The sequence below is a fragment of the Labrus mixtus genome, chromosome 14 (genome assembly GCF_963584025.1).
Source record: "Labrus mixtus chromosome 14, fLabMix1.1, whole genome shotgun sequence".
NCBI classification, from domain to species: Eukaryota; Metazoa; Chordata; class Actinopteri; order Labriformes; family Labridae; genus Labrus; species Labrus mixtus.
The window spans coordinates 10,117,893-10,137,203 of record NC_083625.1 but is presented as its reverse complement, the minus strand read 5'-3'; the positions used below and the strand labels follow the sequence as shown (position 1 = coordinate 10,137,203).

The 19,311-nt window shown below is 40.1% G+C and overlaps 1 protein-coding gene across 1 annotated transcript in view; it reads right to left on the bottom strand.

Moving 5' to 3' along the window:
- dchs1b (dachsous cadherin-related 1b) overlaps positions 1-19,311 on the bottom strand; it is an 87,260-nt gene that overhangs the window by 21,411 nt on the left and 46,538 nt on the right. Inside the window, exon 5 of the mRNA XM_061056307.1 lies at positions 1,553-1,741. Coding sequence (XP_060912290.1) covers positions 1,553-1,741 — 189 coding nt within the window. The remainder of the gene's footprint in view (positions 1-1,552; positions 1,742-19,311) is intronic.

Genomic DNA, 19,311 nt, shown 5'->3' with positions numbered 1-19,311 from the left:
TTGTTGTAATAAAATACAAGGTTAGCACACTACCCAAAGACAAAGCAGACAACAATGATATTCTGACTCATATATTTAGACTGTCCTGTATATCCCCTGAAAACACCATTCAATTTGTTTTCTATCCCTTTGTGAAAAGCGACAGTCCAGGACTTTCATGTTATGAAACTGTGACAATAGATTTATGTCACAGTGTAAAGAGGATGCAGCTGTTAAGGGGACACACTCAAACAAGTTCTCTGCTGAAGATCCACGAAATATGGAGCCAATCAACCGTTCTGTGCATTTGTCAGAGAGGAGAAGAGTTCGCCTTCATTAAACTGTTTCTGCGGGCTTAGTTTTACGAGGCCATTAAGAACAGGGATGGTTGAGACAGAGGGGAAAAGACAGCAGATGAATTAAACTGGGAATGTGCTTTGGGTGGGAGAGAAGATGCATCAGGGAGTTTGGCTTGTAAATTACAGACCTGTATTCACTCTTTACCTGAACTGGAGTAAATAGAAAAAAAACACCACTGCTACACTACAACATACATTCATGTTTTTAATATTCCTTTAAGTAAGTAAAGTACACACATGAGGATAAATGATTTATTGCTCCATCAGTGCCTATTTAAATCCACTTAATGTGATTAATTGATCATTTAAATGTGCATGAATCTACTTTAAAACTACAAGAACAAAGACTATGTAAATGTGGCCAAAAGAGCACCATATTTAACTTGAATGTTGTCCTTCAGTGCAGGCTTATACAAACTGGATCTGTTTTCTAACTTCCTAACCTCTCCGTGCGTTTGCTCTGATTGCTTTGCCATGCTGTTGCGGTTCCCCTTGATTTTTTTTTTTTTTTTTGAAGGCGAATGCAAAGAGACAGGACGCTGTCTTCTTCAAACATGTCCAGAATGTCTCTTTGAGATTTATTTGAGAGCAGCTGAACACATCTTTAATTCGCCTTCAGTTTGAAGCTTTGTACAGAGGGAGCATTATCCCACAGCAGGGGGCTGTGTTTGGTCATAGAGCAGTATATAGAGCTAGAGCTCAGCATACTGCGACCTTTTGATCTCTTTAAGAAGTCTATTTCCGCTTTAATTCACTCAGATTTGATTTTATAAAAGAAGGAACAGTTAAATTTGTTTCAGTTTTTTTTACTATTTATCCACTCCTCAGCAGTGTGTTGAATAAGAAGCCTCTGTTAGCTGCCAGTTAGCTTAGCATAGGATAAAGGCTGGAACAAATGGCAAATTATATGGGAAATAGTGACCTAACCTTAGTGAAAAGAAAGAGGCATATTCTATTCTTGCAAAGTTACATTAAATGAATTGCAGTGTTTGTGCTAATCTAGTATGCTTACTTTAACTTTATTTACTGTTTATCAGAACAGTGTTTATTCTCTGGTGTAACTTTTGGCAAAAAGAGACAAAAAATATACACCATAAGAGGCCCAACTTTGCATTTTACAGTTGATTTGTTGAAAAAAGAATTAAAAGTTTAGTCAGATTATAACCTCTAAGTGATTTCTATATCTGAAGTGTTTACAGTATGAAGGTCCTTACGCCATCTGTTGCAGTGACAGTCAGGTCAAACTTGTCCAATCCTTCATCCCGGTCCAGAGCTGTGCTGGTGCAAAGCTGTCCCGTCTCCTTGTCTATGGTAAAGTGGGACGGTAGTGCACTTCCAGATCCAGATCCCAGGGTGTAGGATATAGCACCGAAGGAACCACGATCCTGGTCTGCGGCTGACACCTGAGGGAAAAAGAAATACGTGGTAAGACATGGACGGTCCAACTGTACCAAACCGCCCGTGAGACACGAGGACTTCAGAAAGCATCACATCAACAAACCCAGCGGGGTCATAAAAATCTGCATGAAAGAAAACGTCCATCTGTCAAAATTATTATATACGAGCTATGGGCAGTTCTGTTATTACAGTGATGTCCCATAATATAGTCACCTAGCAGGCTCGTTCATCTGCACTTGTCCAAATATCACACACCATAGCACTACTTGTTATGATTTCCAGAGTACTATAAAAACCTAGCATCTGCGAGAGCAATTCACTTTTATGGATTACACTTAAACATCTTGCAAAAAAAAAAAAATAGAAAGATCTCCCCTGTGGTGTGTTTGAAAAACTGGCAGAGGGACAGGTGGTGCATTGTAACCATGGATACGGGGGACGGAGCTGACAGGTAACCTTTAGTTAGAGAGGAGAGTTTTTCAACATAGGTTGTAGTAAGGTGCAGGGGGCTATCGGATGCTGTTTAATGAATGTTGAAAGGTCAAGTAGCACAATCTGGGTTTCTACTGGTATTTCAAGAACATTCACACTGACTGAAACCACTTAAACACAAACCTCAGATATGAAGCCACCATACTCTCCATTTCTCCTACAAATGGCTTACAACTGCTTACACAGACAGAGGTCTTGACCTGACCTTTGACCTCATTTGTCTCATCTACTTAACATCCTTCTTTCTATTGCACACACACACACACACACACACACATACACAAATATCAATTGTATGCTGCGATGAAATCTATGAAATCACTCTCATAATACAACAAAGGTTTCCTTGCAAAACACAAAGGGGAAATGTCCTCTGTGCTCCAGGGTCGTTTCTCTGACTGAAGTTTTACACTGAACCATTATATTGTTTGCTGCATGGCGTTTATGGGTCTTAAAAAAAAAAAAAGCATTTCCCCTTCTGATCTGGAAGCCTTGAAGGCGAGCCAAGACCCAGGGGGCTTCATGACATCACTTCTTCTCTGTCGCGCAGTCTCTTCTAACGAGAGATCAGTAAGACATCCGATGTGTTTGATTTCCTGGAAACTTTGACAGCTTAGAAAAATGTGAACTTTAAGAATGTCGCATGAGAGTGTCATGACTTTTGTCCTTGAAATATTCTGACTTTTAGCCTCTTTAATCTATATTTCCTCATTATTATTCTATAAAACTATAGTAACAATAAGATAAATGTAGGACATACTATGATCAAAAAAAATTACGTTTTTTTGTCTTTTTGGGTAAAGGCCCTAATGTTACCGGTATGTTAGTTACTTAAGTTAAGTTAAGTTTTAATAGGATATCTATTTAGAGTTGCAAATACATCAATTAAAAAGACATTATTTCAAAGTTTGAATTAACATCTACAGTAAATAACACACGCTTCCACTGCAAACTGTCCATCATTTTTTAAGATTTTGCACTCAACCTTAATCTTGCACATATCTGCAAAACTGTACAGCTTGTGTTTTTACATGATATATTGCGTCATATATTAATATAGTAACGTTCTTGGCAATAACCTGAAACCGATTCTGACATTCTACTTCTGAAATTGTGCTGTCCCTGAACCCCACAGAGCACAGGATCACCACCAGTGACCTTCCCTCCATCACACCAACACTTCAAATTCACCTACAAGCTGTAGAAAGGTAGACAAAAACACAACCACCTTGACTCACACAGTCGCTTGTATAGGATATTAAAACATGGTTTTATTGAAGAACTGCTTCAGGGTTTGTAATCTTAGCATTAAAGTGGCTAGACAGTTGTGGTTTTTGACGGGTCATACTGTAGGTCCTCCGTTAGTCCGTGTTTACAGCTGGGGCTTTGAGATCATTGGTGGGATTTCCTAGAGAGTACAGTGTTGAGACTAACACTATCTTTGGGATCTGGGCTCATGTCTGGCTATGGCTCATATCTTTCTGCCGGTCTGTGATGGATTAGCCACCTGTGTTGATGAGAGCTTGAGGAACGTGTACATGCTCTCACAGACACTAACATATATAATGACCCCATTCTTTTCACTTAATCTAATTAAAGGGGCTTAAACACCCATGACCGCCCACCTGGTTATAGGGTGACTTCATCGTCACCTCCATCTATACCCCCAAATCCTCTTTAGATCACATTCAAAGACAAGGGACAGGGTGTTCCATCCTGGATAAAACAGCAAAGCAGAGATGACTGGGTTCGTCATAGGCTTTTATTCTATACAGTGTTTGGACACAACATAAATAATTACATGAGTAGTGTTTGAAAAGAGTCCTGGGCCGGTAGGGAAGTTGGGAACAAGAAGAGGAGCGGGACATTGATTCTCCACACACTCTAAAAGCTAAAAAATCCCAGCAGTAAAGTATGGATTCTTCATGCTGAACAAAATATGCAAGACAAAGACAAGGTTGCAAAAACCCTCCGCAAGCACACTTTAATGGAAACACTGGGAGCTATAAAATAAATGGTGCAATGTTGTGACTTTTTTCCTTTCAAATGCTTTATACAGAGCAGTAGATACATGGTTCCAAAACTTGAAATGCTGAAGGATAACGTAGAAATATGCAGCAAGACAACAGAGAGTAAGAAAGACTACGCTCCCAGGCTGGAATACATGACAGTATTGTCAAAACACTAAGGTTGGAAATGTGTGCACAAGAATGTAAATCCTACTGTAGAGACAGGAGCCTGCAAGGATCAAATCTGTCTTCAGAACATTTTCCCTTCCCTGACAGCACAGCACCAATGTACGTGAAGCATATCCCCCAGAAAGGCGGCCTGCCATTTGAACAAATATTTATTTCAAATCCCAAAAATTATGTAAAAGCTGGTAACAAAACAAACAAAACTAGAAAGATATGCTGATTGCCATCAAACTAGCTTGAAGAAGTCCAAAACTAATTCAAAACCACAAAACAACCTCCTTTGTTTTCAAATAAAGCAAATGCAGAAGAGCCAAGAACTGCAGTTCCTTGAGTGTCCACCAGAGTCTGACTCCAAATTAGAAAGACATGTTTCAACAACTGAGATAATCATTCAGCCCGCCTCAACTCCACCTTTTTGCCTGTTATATCTGCTTAGTTAGTTAGAGTCATCATTTCCAATACCTCTATTGTCGGCCTTTGAAACTCCTCTCCAGAAACCAATGGATTACATCACTGAGACTATACGTCCATGTTTTGTGCAGTCTAAGTTTAGAACCCAAACCATATCTAAACATTACAATATTACAACAAAAACAAACTTTGTGCTTCTTTGGAGGTTGCTAAAACATGAAACATTTTACGTCTTCACTTCTATTTAACTATTCTTTTCCAATGTTTATTTTGCAATTGGCAGGGAGTCATTTACAAGAGCCTCTTCCATCACACAGGAAATAGGAAGATTTAAGATTAAGCCAGTTACAAAGGTAGGATAAAAGCTTCACATGTTACATATTTATGAGGCTATCTCTTCTCCAGAGCCTAAACATAAATTCGTTTTTTTTTTTTTTTTAAAGTTCATCATCCAATGCAGGCCATAAGGTTTGATTAAGCTGACATGCCGATTTAAAGCCAAAAACTCCTCTCGAAATGCTTGTACAGCACTTATCCTGTCTGTATAAGTAGCTCCTGTTTTAAGCCAATAAGATAATCTAGTAAACACACATCCTTGACGTGTCTTCTTAAATCAAGAGATCTGGTAGGCCAGACGAGGGCGTTTGCCAGAGAGGAATTCCTCCCACACCAGAGAGCTTGTTCGCTGATCCATAACCAGCCAACCAGCCTGACTCTGATCTGCACACCTATTCCTCATCGTTCCCTCCAGAGGATCGCCACTGTGATAAACATACACCTACATAGCAACACATACAGAGTGAGAGAGGCCCACGCCTTTCAACATCTAAGTCTCTCTTGCTCTTAAGTATACTTGCATAAAGTTGGTCTCTGTGATATTGTAACCGCGGAAGGAACAACCATATTTGCAAGTTTTTGGATGTGTGCTGTTGTAGGCAGGGTGGTCTTGTTGCTAGAAGGCCTGTTTTTTAACTTAAAGGTCAAAAGTTGGTTCCCATGTTTTCTTTTAACGGTTTTAACTAATACACTTTGTGGTAATACTTCTTATGAGTTATTGTGGATGATGCAGCATTGGGGAATATGAGCTGCGGCCTAAAGACAAACGTTCACATCCTATGGTTGTTAATAATATATTAAAGGGCTATAATGGTGGTTTTTCCAAGCAGATTTTTATACATTATCACGATGGATGCCTGAAACTAATGGCTGCCTGGAAGGTGGTGAATGCCTGGAGTGCGGTTCACTTTGGAAAATGGTCTGCAGTAATGTTAAATACACACAATTTGTACTTAATGGGCTTAAAAAGTGCAAAAACCACCAATGTGGTTCTTTCCTGTGGGAGCTCTGATTTCCTACCTGATGTCAAGATTGCCTGCAGCGTTTGGAGAAACATTTGGTAGACAAGCGCAGCCGGAAATAATCAATGACAATGAGCGGAGGTAACAAAACTCAAAATAACTATAACGATAAATATGACAGAAATAAAATAAAGGTATCTTCACTCCAGTACAATCAACGGTGTTTGAAAAGTAGAACAAATCAATCCACTTTTGTTGATTAAGCCAACAATGTAATTTGGATGTTGGCATTGTCAGAGAAGATGCTCACCCTTTTTATATCAATAAAAATATTGCATATAACAAAAATCCCACTTAAACATGTCCGTCTTGTTATTTCTGACCAGAAAGTTGGGCTTTGAAGTTGAAAATCACTACTACTGTGCATTATCTGATGTACCAGCTGTGTAGTTTCTCTTTCCTTCAGAGCATGGTCAGTGGAAAAATCATCAAAACACTAACACACATAGAAATGCACTTCAGGACTTCAGCATCTGCCAACCAGCTGAACTTGTAATACATGATACATGATACATGGATCCTATCCAACATGCTTTCAGTTTAGGATTTTCATCCAGCACTTACATTTACCTATCGTTTAGTTCATTGTCCAGCTACAATATATCTGTCAAAACACACAGCTCCAGTCTCACACAGCACCAGTCAGCAGGGTAAAGACTATGTGAAAAACAGTCCGACAGAGCGCGCCGAGGATCAGATTCAGCCAAGACTCAGGCCTGGAGCTTTTTTTGTCCACAGAGAGCCATTCGTCCCTGGCTTGGACAGTAGGGGAGCGATCGTTCACGGGAGCGTTAGCAAAGACCTCATTATTCATTATTCATTTCTCACTTTCTTCTTCACAAACCAACTCTCTCATTCTCTCATCTAGCTTTCTGCTCATGCTTTTTCTCTATCATGTGCTCCCACTGTCACCCCCATCCTCCTCCTGCAGATACAAGTGCAACTCGATGCTCATACACATCACCCAATTAAAGTCATCTGCCGGTGCTATTTAATGCTCGGATGTGGTTAGGTTTAAAAGGAAGTGTCTAATAATACCACAGGATCCGCATCTATCTCAAAAGTAACAGGTATACCATCAACCGAATTCTTCTTTTTGCCCTTGTTTCTGTCCTTCTCTTCCTTTCTACTCATTGCTTTCTTCCCTTTTCACTGTGCTCTACCTCCCTCTCTTCTTCCCCTCCTCATTTCTCATCATTCCCCAGATGTGGGCACTGGTCCAGGTGGATCCTGCTGTTCTCGGCAGTTTGTCTCTGTAAAACATCAGCTAGTGTCAGAAGGAGTTTTTTTTTGCACAGCTTTTTTGGTCGCAGCTGCTGCTGCGTCCCTGGACTTTTATAGCTTCTCATGAAAGTGAAGGAGAGAGATTATTTAAGCTTTTTTAGTAAAACACAGAGACAGTACCTAATCTACTTCTCCTCTGACTGGTGCCAGGTATTTATGAAGCGATCATTTTCTCCCAGGTCAAACAGGCCCGGAGAACGAAGACTGTTGTCAAAAAAGTTATCCGGAATTTTGTATTTTAGAGACTATAAGTCTCTATTCTTTGTGGTTTTATGATTACACTGTACTTTTGCATAGCTCTCCTTGAAATCATAATGTTGGTTTGTATTATTTTAAATGTCTTTGCTGTAGAACTTGGCTTAGCTTGGCTTATCTGGGAATCTGTTTAGCCAATAGTGATATCAGTATCAATGCAACTGTTATTTCCATGTGTGTCGTTCTTTTGTACACCATCAACCATTTTTTTCAGGAATGTCTCCTTTACCAAGAGCACTGTTTCACAATGAGCTGATATAACTAAACTATCTAGAGTAAACCCCAGCTGTCATAGACCAAAATTATCCTTTATAGATGCAGCAATGTGCTTAAAAAAATGGACCTGGAGCCTTTGGATGGAAATCAACATTGTAAGGTAATTGAACACACACTGAAGCTATTTACAACAAGCTGAAATAGGACTTTAGATTTAAAGGAATAGAACTGTGTGGGAGTGTCACAAAGAGCTACAACATTCAGTCAATGTTCTTATTCTTCTTTTTCCACTTGCACATTCCTTTTACTCTCCAGTGAGCTGCATTCCTCACATTATACATTCTCAGATCTCCGAATCAATTTCTGCCTCTCTATTGCTGATGAGTTGAGGCACTATGGGTACAATTAAGATATATGGCAGGGAAGAAACAGAAGGGAGGGGAAGGTGGAAGAGGAGGAGGAGGAAGAGGGGGAGGAGGATGGGGGAATAGTTTGGCAGAGGAACATAAGGCAGTGAGGGCTAATGATAACATTAGACCTTGAAATGAGAGCGAAGAGGACCCAGGCTTCATCTCACTACTCCTTCAATCTCCATTCCTCCCTTGACCTCCCCTTTCTTTCTTTTCTTTTCACGTCTTTCCTCTTTTCTGTCCTCTCCCCTCGCCCGCTCTTTCAGCATCCTATTACGGCAAGTGCTCGTCGTCTTTCATGTGGAGTTCACGGCTGGAAATGATTAGGGACATCAAACCAGTGAAGGGAAGAGAAGGGGAGGGAGGTGAAGGAGACGAAGCGAGAGAGATTGATTTCTATATTTGGAAGAAAGAACGCTAATAATATTAATGAACATAATAAGGGGTGAAGGCCGCTGAAAAGTCGCCCCTTCCTCTTTCTGTTTCTCTCCAACCACAAATGTGCACGCTTGTGTAAACAGAACAAAACACAGCAGGACACATTTGTAGATATCAACACCATAACTTCCAGAGAGTTGCAGTTTTAGCCTCGAGAGTTTGGAATACAGACATGTGGTGTGTGTTAGGACTTTTATCTGGGATGCATCTCGTGTTAAAGGACACAGGAGCCATTGTTCAGCCTTATCCACAATTTGTTCAAAAGTCGAATCATCATACGTTAAGTTTTGATGTTTTATGGTTCCCATCCTACAGAAGGTTGTTGCTTCCAACAGACCTGCTTTTTTTTTTTTTCGCTTGGATGCATCTTAGGGAAAAAAAAAACAGGTCCGTTCATATCATGATTTGTTCACAATATAACAACAAACTCACTTTTCATGTTTTGACTAAAGACTTCTCTGAACGCCTTTTTTCTAAAAAATAAAATAAAATAAAAAAATAAAAAAAACGCAAATACTATAAAAACGTGGTAACTTACATTATTATCGCATGAACCGTTTTAACTTTTTTTATAAAGATAAGGTGGTCTTGAGAGTGCGTGGGTGTGATGTAATCGACTTGTGAACATGAACTCGGAATTTTGGAATAAACTGGGATGTCGTGTCTTCTATCATCACTTTGGGTCTCATATCGCAGATTGTGAGCTACCCTGCACAAACCACCACTAATTGATTATATGTTGCTGTTTTTCTGTTTGTTTGTACCTTTGTTTTTGGTTCGTTTTTTTATTGGGTAGCGGTAATACCTTTCCATATTATCTCTTTTTGTCTCTTTTACATGTTATATGATTCCACTGTGGCAAGACAATAATCAATTATTACCAATCATCAGTGGTGCGAAAATTAATCAAAAGTCCTTATTATTACAACCTACCAATGATTACACATTTGTCACCATTAGCTCTACAAGCTGTGAAATCTATTCTGAAAACAGGTAGAGAGAATAAAGCAGAAGGAGTCAGCTGTGAATGGAGGAGAGAAGTGAGGTCAGGGGGAGATAAAAAGCTAGTTACAGGGATGGACAGAGCACAATGAGGGATGACATCACCATTCTGGACTCCGAGGAGTGATAAGAGACGCGGGGGGATTTAGATGGTAGTGATGTTATCTTGAGCAAAGCCCTGCAATGTGGCAACTCTTAACCCTGGGTGTACAATTGTGCGTGCGTGTGTGTATACCAAATGTGTATGTCTGTTATTCCTTGCTTATCCTCCCCCTTTTAAGTGGGAAAGTCAATCCTGTGGTACTTGACTGACAGCTGGCTGGGCAAAAATTAGCCCTATTTTGTAAGTTATTGACAACTATTTACAGCCGTCTAAGTTCTGCCCTCTGTCTGTTATAGATGACTCAGCAAGCCAGAAACAGCTCTTCATATCTGTGAAATACCAGGGATCATATTGTCACTATAAGCTAACACGGAAGTTAATGAGGAGCCTGTGTGTGAGTATGCATGTTCACCACCCACTGAGGTGATCTGACGCTATATGTCCACGGTTTTGCTAATCAGATATGATTGAGGTAATATGGACCCCAATTATTAAGACTTCTCAGCGGAGAGACAGAGTGTTCTTTTTAAGCATAATAAGGCCAATTAACATAGCGCCCTTGTAAATGATCCTTGGTCAGCAATCAAAGTCGGACATTTGTAAACTTAATGAGGCTCAGCGCGTTTACATCATTCCTGTGCAGTGCAACAGATCTGTTTAATTTCATAACAACATACCAACATACTGAGAAAGTGAAGTTAAAACTACTAAACAAATAGAAGAAATGCTTGAAAGTAAAGTTTTTTCCAGAGCACCTCTTTTGATTTACACGGGGAGGCCTGTCATATAAAGTACGGGTTGATTATCGCTTATTGTGGTCCAGATGTAATTTTGCTCCAGAGATGAAGAGAAAACAGCAATTAAAGTGAAGGGAGAGCACAAAGGCAGACTGGAGGTGGACCTCAGACAGGGTCTGCCGTCTGAGGCTGTCTAAGCTGTTGGGTTTTTGGATGTTTAAGAGAATGAATAATGGGAATGAGTGTGGCTGCAGTTGGGACACCACTTGGGGTAATTTCAGGTCCTGTATCATGCTAAAACAGCCGTAACTGTTTAGGAGGATGCATCTGGGCTTTAATGCTGCAGTTCTTTTCCAAAGATGGGAAAAGACATGTGTGTGTGTATATATATATATGTACACACATTTGGTGCATTTTGGTGGTTTATCCAATACAAACATGACAAAGAGATGGATAGAGTGTGGAATCTGCTTAGCTTTTTTCTCCCACACTGGGACACCACAGGATTGTATTTACTCTTTGAGGAGTGTGCGACTCTAAGACCACTGTATATCATTGGGAGTGGGTACTTGGTATTTGAGGGTTAGCGTCTTGTTGACTGTTATTGTTTCCAATTGTGTTTTATTTGTCTGTATGGTGAAGGAAAAGGGAGGAAGAGAACGGGAAGAAGATACTATATGCTTGGAAGAAACTGAAGCTCAAAACGACCGACAAAATCTACTTTGTTAAACATGTTTCACACATGTTTGTTAGCTTTGCAAATTGGAAAATGTTGTCCAACGAAACCCAATCCCCTACGAGTGTCCGTGTGTGGGCTGACACATTGAACACTTCTGATTATCAGTATTGATTAGTCCATCTGTGAAAGCAAAAGGCACACAAAAGAGGAAATCAATAGCTGGGATTCGAACAATCGATCAGGGAGTCAGCTGCCGAAGGAGTGGAGAAAGTCAATGTGAACTCGCTCTAGGGAAGAAAATATTTTTAATAAAATTCTTTCATCAGCAAGAAATGAAAGTCCTGTCAGGTGTAGACAAATAAAACATTTATCACATTACTGCGTTGTTTGGAAGAAGTTTTCCAATGAGAGGCTGAGATAAAATCATGCCCATTCAATAAGATGGATCTAGTTTTCACACAAATAGAGATAGACACAATTATCTTCTTAAAATGACACACTACACACAAAGGTTCTGGTTTATCCTTGTTGATTGAACAGCTTTGCTCCACTTAACCAAAATAGTGCCTCTAAGCCTCTGCAGCCCTCCACCCATTTAGTCATGCTTCCTGAATGTGATCCCTGAGGCCAAGGGACAGTTTCATCATCTCTCACCGTGTCACCAGTGTGCTCTAACAATGACGACAATGGATGTTAATAAATTCATTAGACTTTAGACATACAGTGTATGGCTGAATTGTGGTTGTGGCAGGTACTAAGAGTCACTTTATACAAATCAGCATTTAGTTATTTTGAGTGATGCTTTGCCATAGCAAATAATTATAAATTACCCAAACGGTTAGGGGTGATCTGATTGGACAAGAGGCATTTCATGACAATCACATTACCACATCACTGAGACTTGTTATTATATCGCTCCACCTCAGGTGTTCTGAATACTGTTATTTAACATTACAACAGGTGACAGGTGGCTTGATTTAACAAACACATGTACCACAGAAGTAACCCTCAACAGATTCTTATTTCAATTCATTTCAATTAAATGTAATTATTTTAGACATACACAAAGTAGTAAACGTGCAGGAAAATGTTTAAGTTGCAGACTAGAACTAGAACTAGAAGTGATGTTGGAGCCAAATTCCTTATCTGATGAAGAATAATAATCTGTAGCTGCTTCTTACTGTTTACTGCTATGAGCTGGAAATGTTTTGTAAGGAACAAAGGAAATCAAGAATTTGAAACAGAATATTGATTTGAAAATAATTGTATTGATTTAAGAGATATTTATTTCTTCATCTTAACTTAGTCTGTTGGAACCTACAGTTTGAGCTGCGTCCATAGCAATGGCTAACCACGTAGCCTTTCTGAAATGAAACAAGCTGATTTTATACACATTGAAGTGAACATTTCCTCTGCGAGTTAAATGAGTGACGGTGAACAGATCAGCAAGAATCAGCAGGTTCCATTTCCATTCAGCAGTCTTTAAACACCACCATATCCCCACAGCACGTTCTCTTTAGTTTTGTAGATGTCTCTGTCATACAGTTTTTTGTTTTTTTTTAACCTCTTTCCCTTATTGTTATCCTCTTCTTTCTACTTTTCCCACAGTAAACAGACTGGCGTCTAACTAACAGGACTTCTTCCCACAGATTGGTATGATGATAGTGTATGATGATCTGTGTCTGTGATAAGAGCCAAGCCCATAGACACTGTGTGCTTGTCTTGAGAACAGTGATCTATCAATGGCTAGCAGACTGTTGCTATCCCTAGCAGGCCAATCAGAATCAAAATATGTAATAACCAAGCAATATCACACTCAATGCTGTGTTGTTTTACAGAATGACAAAAAGTCAGTTGGGCTGTGAGGACCTGTATCTTCATACCTATGGTAAAACACAGCAGTGCTGATAGTCAGTACTACAGCACAACCTCAATTTTGATAATGGAAATGGGTGGAAAAACATCACAACAACTTGGTTTCCTGATAGTTTCTCGTGAGGCAAACTTGTTTGAGAAAAGAACCCAATAAATACTCACTGAGCAGGTTAAAAAGTTCCTTGTACTACTCACCATCATAAGATCAAAACATGGCAGATGAAAATGGCTGACCTCGCACAGAGGTAAACAGCAAAAATCATGTGTCACTGCCACAACAATTCCATTTATCTTCTGCCTACTGCACTGCTGCGGTTAGGGCATTGTCGTAAGTCACCAGATGGAAGCCTTTAACTCTAAGACTTATTACATTATTTATCTATTACTTTCTGAGCCTGGGGGCTAAGAATACAATAAATCTAGCCAAAGTTGAGTTAAAGGATTCGATGCTGACATGTTTCCAATTCAAACTAAATCAAGGGTTTATAAAGAATATCTGAATGAAACCAAGTCCCCCCTCTGTGGAGCAGCAAGTTTTTTTTTTTTAATACAAACAGGCTTCCTGGCTACTTGGAGGCTAATTTTTTCCTCATAAACATTTATGTTTCAGTGATATTTTATTTCTCGATGTGTAAACCAACACGAAGCGATGTGGGAGGTTTGCGTTAATAAGGCCGAGTGTGTTTACCACTGTGAGTAAGCTAGGCTTTAATATAGACTAAATTAACTAAAAGTGCTCATACATAGAGCCAATACTTGCCTGACAACATTAGTTTAGATGGGGGTCATTTAAGAGCACGTCTGTGTGTATGTGTGAGTCCCTGTGAGATCAAATCAAGTGAGTCTTGAGGACAAAGGTCAGTTAAACTTCCAGCTGCGCCTCTCCATCCTTGACCCCCAGAGATACATTTTTTTAGTATTTTTGTGAGTGTGTGTGTCTGTCTGTGTGTGGACCTCAAATTCATGTCACTAAAAAATATTAAGGAGGATCACCCCTAAACTCTGTACCATGTGATTTTGTTCTTTCTTCTTTGTAGGTTTTTTTTGTTTTTTTTTTACTAAATCCCTCGTCTATGTCTGGAGTTCCTCCACGTCCCAACATCTTTTACTCTTTCTGCCCGAGGTCAGGCAGTTAGCAACCTCCGCCTGAAGGATGTGACAACAGTAAAAGATAGTAGGTGCACCCCCTGAGCTTTGAGCTTACATGAAGTGTTGGGTTACTCTGATAGTTGTTGACAGCAGCGAGGCACAGCAGCTCCAAACAAGATGTTCCATGTGTGTGTGTTTCGCTGTGTGTTTGTGCAGTTTTATACAAACTTTGCACACTTCAAACGGCACAGTACTATCTGTAAATCCATAGTGTATGTGAGTCAAAGTATGAAAGTGACTGTTTTACACGAGGGTGAAAGCCAGGTCAGGATAAATAGGTAAACCACGAGCAGGCCTGTGTATGACAGCCGCAGTAGCTCACCCTCGCTGTTCCTTCAATGTAAATTTACTTTCTTTTATTTGCATTAAACAAATTTATTTACCACTTCAGTGAGTTTTTTGACTTGATGGGATTTATTAAAATAAGTCTCAACATCCATTTAACAGACCTAAGGTCAGAAAGGCTTAAATGAAGTAATACCTGCTAATTCTTACTAAACACACACACAAGGCTTTCAGTACTTTCAAAATGTTTAATTAGGCAAGCCAAGTGAGATTTCCTTGAATTAAGTCAAACAGCCTTGTATCATGTGTACCGGCTAATCTAATCAATACAATCAAATTAAATTAGGTCACACTCATATACAGGATAAGCTCACTTACTTAAAATTTCAGTGAACAGTGTGTCATTCATACAGAATATACTGTATATACATACACATACGCACATGCAAGTCAATTGGAGGGCTATTGCTTAGAAAACTTAAAAATACAATACTTTCATGTTCATATTAGAATGAAGGCTTACATCCCTATAATATGTGCTAATCTAGGGGTGTAACGGTATGCGTATTCATCTCGAACTGTCATGACTTGGACGTCACTTTTTTTTAGATTTAATTTTGGGCTTTTTAAGCTTTAAGGATAGACAGGATAGTGGATAGAGTTGAAAATCGGAGAGAGAGAGAGAGAGAGGGAGAGAGTGGGTCAGGAGCCACGGGTCTGATTTGAACCCGGTTCGCCTGCTTCAAGGACCACCGCCTCTATACATGGGGCGCTCGCATCAAGGGGCCACCTGCGCCCAAAACTTTACATTTTTTGAAGGTGTTCTGACCTGGTGAGTGTAAAGCCTGAGTATTGTTGCCAACCTACAGTTGTTTGTAAAACTGAAAGTATGCAGACATGTGGACTTATGTGCATTCTGATGTGTATCTGATTCTGTTTGTGACTTGACCTTGTACATTTTCTACAGTCATGTGCATGATAAGGGCCCAACAACATGGAGGCAAACTTAACGGCTGCTAATATTGGACCTCAGACTCAAATGGAGCCAAGTTGATTGTGCAGTTAGGAGTAACAGGCAGCAACGATAACTGGATTAGCGTCTCATTGACCCCGGCCTGAACCGCAGTCGGAGTCAGGGATGGGTCAGTTGCTCGGTTCACAGTTAAGAGAAACATATAGGTGTTCTTCTGTCTGAACTAATGCCAATTAGCATCAGGGTGGAATAAGAGATGAAGCTGAACACACTTAGCAAATGTAATGGTGAAAGGTTTAACTACCTGTGTCCAATGCAAGACCGTGAAGGTTATGAACTCTAGCTGCTACACATGACGTGCTGATCATTTACAAACTGATGGCTTCTGTTAAAACAAATGTACGAGCACACTCACACTCTTTGCACACTTTGCACTCTTTCTGACACACAAACTGCTGAATGGGCAACGTTCAGTCAAAGCAATTACATCTTAATGAATTCTATTGATTTGACTTTATTCTGCTGAAGGTTCAGGAGCCAAACACGCACACACAGAAACACACAGAAACACACACATGAACACACACATGAACACACATGCTTACAGTATAACGAAGTTCTGCCTTATTGACCCACAGAGATACAAAAATCCTCAACGTGTAAGTGTGTGGGGGAAGGATATTAGCCACCTCGATTACATATTCATATACAGCCTGGGGTGGTGTAAAACTAGCTTATCCTTGTTAAATTAATTTCCTGACTCTGCACATGTGAGGTGAATATGAGGAAGTGGCGAGAAGGCCCTCCTGATTCTCATAGCACCTGTTAAATCACATTTCATGTGGGACCAAAGCTCGATTTTTTTTTAAAAACCGAGCTTAGAAGTAGCTGCCAAGTTATTCACGGGATAAACTGTTCTGTCCAAAGCTACTTTAGCTGCTTAAATCATCTTTGTCTTTCTCTGTTGTTTTTTCCTCTATTGATCTTCATGCGTTTCATCCGACTCTCATTGGTTTTCTGAGAGAGGATCACAGAAAACTGCTTCCTTTTGGTGAGCACCTTTCTCTCTGACTTTTTCTCAGTCCCTCTGATTTTATCACAAACAAAAGATGGTTTGTTGTGGACAGCCAAACAGCAGGGAACCAATCAGAGTTGGCCTCACCAAAAGCAAAAAAAAAACTCTTTGTAAACCATGGTGTCATCACGGTAGAGCATTAAAGATGCATTTATCTGCAGAGAGGCAGCCAGCGCATATGTGCATGCTCTACTCCCCCACTAACTCTACCCCCCCCCAATCCTCCACACAGCTAGCTCAGCCAACTGGAATTTCCAAGAAAAACAGGTTGGCTAGGCATGATGCAGCCCTGGGGTCAGAGACACGGCCAACTCATGCAGCGAGCGAATCAGGCAGAGATGTAGAAAAAGGGGAAAGAGAGAGAGTGAGAGAAAAAAAGAGGAGGGAGAAGGGGGTTAGCCCTGCACACCTACGGATGTGTGGAAAGAAGTCTTAAATCAGCTGTACGTCCGCACTTCATCAGTCAACTCACTGGGAAATGACTTCTCAACACAAAGACCCGCTGCAAGGGATGTACAACACGGTAGTAGCTTCAAACACAAACAGTGCAGTCATGAACTGGGCAGACAGGGCCACAGATTGCTCCATTGTCTCCAATAAAGACCTATAAAAGCACACCACAGGTATTCAAAGGAATGTTGAATGTTTAGACAGGCGTCTTATCTGAATGTTCGGGAAAGTGGAAATCTTAATTGCTTTAGCAGAGGCAAAGAAGCAGAGATAAGCAGGAATGAAGATTAATTTGAGGCTAAATAGTTCTCCTATAGAGGGAGATTTAGGCTTCAAAGAAAAAATTAATGAGCCTCGAGTGAGTCTGATTAATTGAGGGGCCTTTTCTATCTTCCTTAGTCCATCTTTATACAATCTGTATCTATACTGCTGAATCATTACATCCACATCTCTGATGTCATTGCAGCACAGGAAAACAGCTGCACTGATAATCTCGTGCAAAAAGTTTTGGACAACTTGTGCTCAGTACAGTAGATAAAAATGAATGCTGACACATGCAGGAAACGCTAGAAGTTGGTAGTCCACGTCTCATTCGACACGACAAATCATGATGCACCTGTCATTGGCGTCCTCAAGAGTAAGAGAGGAGGAGGTGTAAATAGAAGTCGGGGCTAAAAGCGAGGATAGAGTAATTCCACTAATGGGTTTAGTTCTGAGAGATGAGGTGCTGATGTGCAGTTAAAGTGCCGTGTACAGTACGTCCTGGGAGGAGTGGAAGTTTTCAGGATAAGAAGCGTATGTGAGGAAAGGTGGATAGCATGGGCGGAAGAAAAAAGCTGAACTAATGTGGTGTTTTGGAGATGTGACACAGATGGTTTAAGGATGCAAAGACGAGTGGGTAGACAGAAAGTCAGTGAGAATGTAGAAGGATGAAGACGTCAAACCAAAGCGATGACAACAGAATAGAAAAGTGATTCATGGTTTTATCTGAACAGGTCCGTATTTTTGTGTCTTTTCTTTGCAGATGACAGTGGTCTATTTTGGAGTAATTTTTGCCAACGAATGAGGGGAGGACAGGCGATGAAGGCTGTAAGGTTTAGCTTGGTGTTAGCAGGGAGATTAGCTTAAAGTCACGAGGTAAACAGACCTCCAACACAGTAAGCCAAGGGGTTCAAAGTAGGAGGCCAAGACTACGAAGCACTAAGCCACACAGTAATGGGAAATGATGGGGTCCCAGCTATCACATGCCTGGTCACACCAAGGCTGCCAGGGTAAAGGGGGGAAGGTGGACTGGGTTGGCGTAGATTAGTACCCAGATCAAAGCCACATTTGAGTGGATTTAGCATTCAGAAAGGGAAGGGGAGGACAGGGGCAGAGTCTTGGATAAAAGGAGGGTGGAGATCTAAAGATATAGTAAACTGTAAATCAAAGAGGTTAAATTAGCCTTACATCACAACCAAAATCTTTTCTGCAATTGCCTCCAGTCATTATACACACCAAAAACATGTATTATTTAATAGTACTTTGACCATGTTTTATGCATATGTCCAATTAGTATTGATGGTATTTTTAGTCAACTGAAGGAATCAATTCCTCATTATTTGGTAGGCTGAACAAAGACAAAGCTATTAGCAGTGCCTGCATTTTCCCAAGATTCATTGTGAACAAACAGTCAGAGCCTTTGCTTTTCTTTGGCTGTATACTGCACTGTAAAAACAAATTAGTCATGGTAACTTATACAGTAGTTTGTCAGGAGATATGGTAAATTGAATTAGAAAAGGAATGTGTTGAGACAACTAAATTAGAAATACAAGTCATTACAATAACAAGTTCATTTGACTAGCAAAGCTTTTTGCTTTGAATGAATATGAAATGTATCTTAATTTTAGTCAACTAAAATTGTAGGGGAGCACGAACGCTTACTTTTTTTTGGTCAAACAACTACGGTAGTATTTTGTTTTACGGTGTGGCCTTGAATGTACATGTTTAGTATGTCAAGGATATCCGATTCAGCCAGAACAGAGTGAAATGCACTCTCAACCTGTTCATCGCTTTCACTCAAATTCATCACTTTCACTCAAATATTAGGATTCCATTTGTCATTTAGCGTAGCTAGTTTTCAATTCAATTCAAAGAAGGGACTATAACATAGCTAAAGTAGCATTGTTGTTCCTGGTTCCCCGCTATA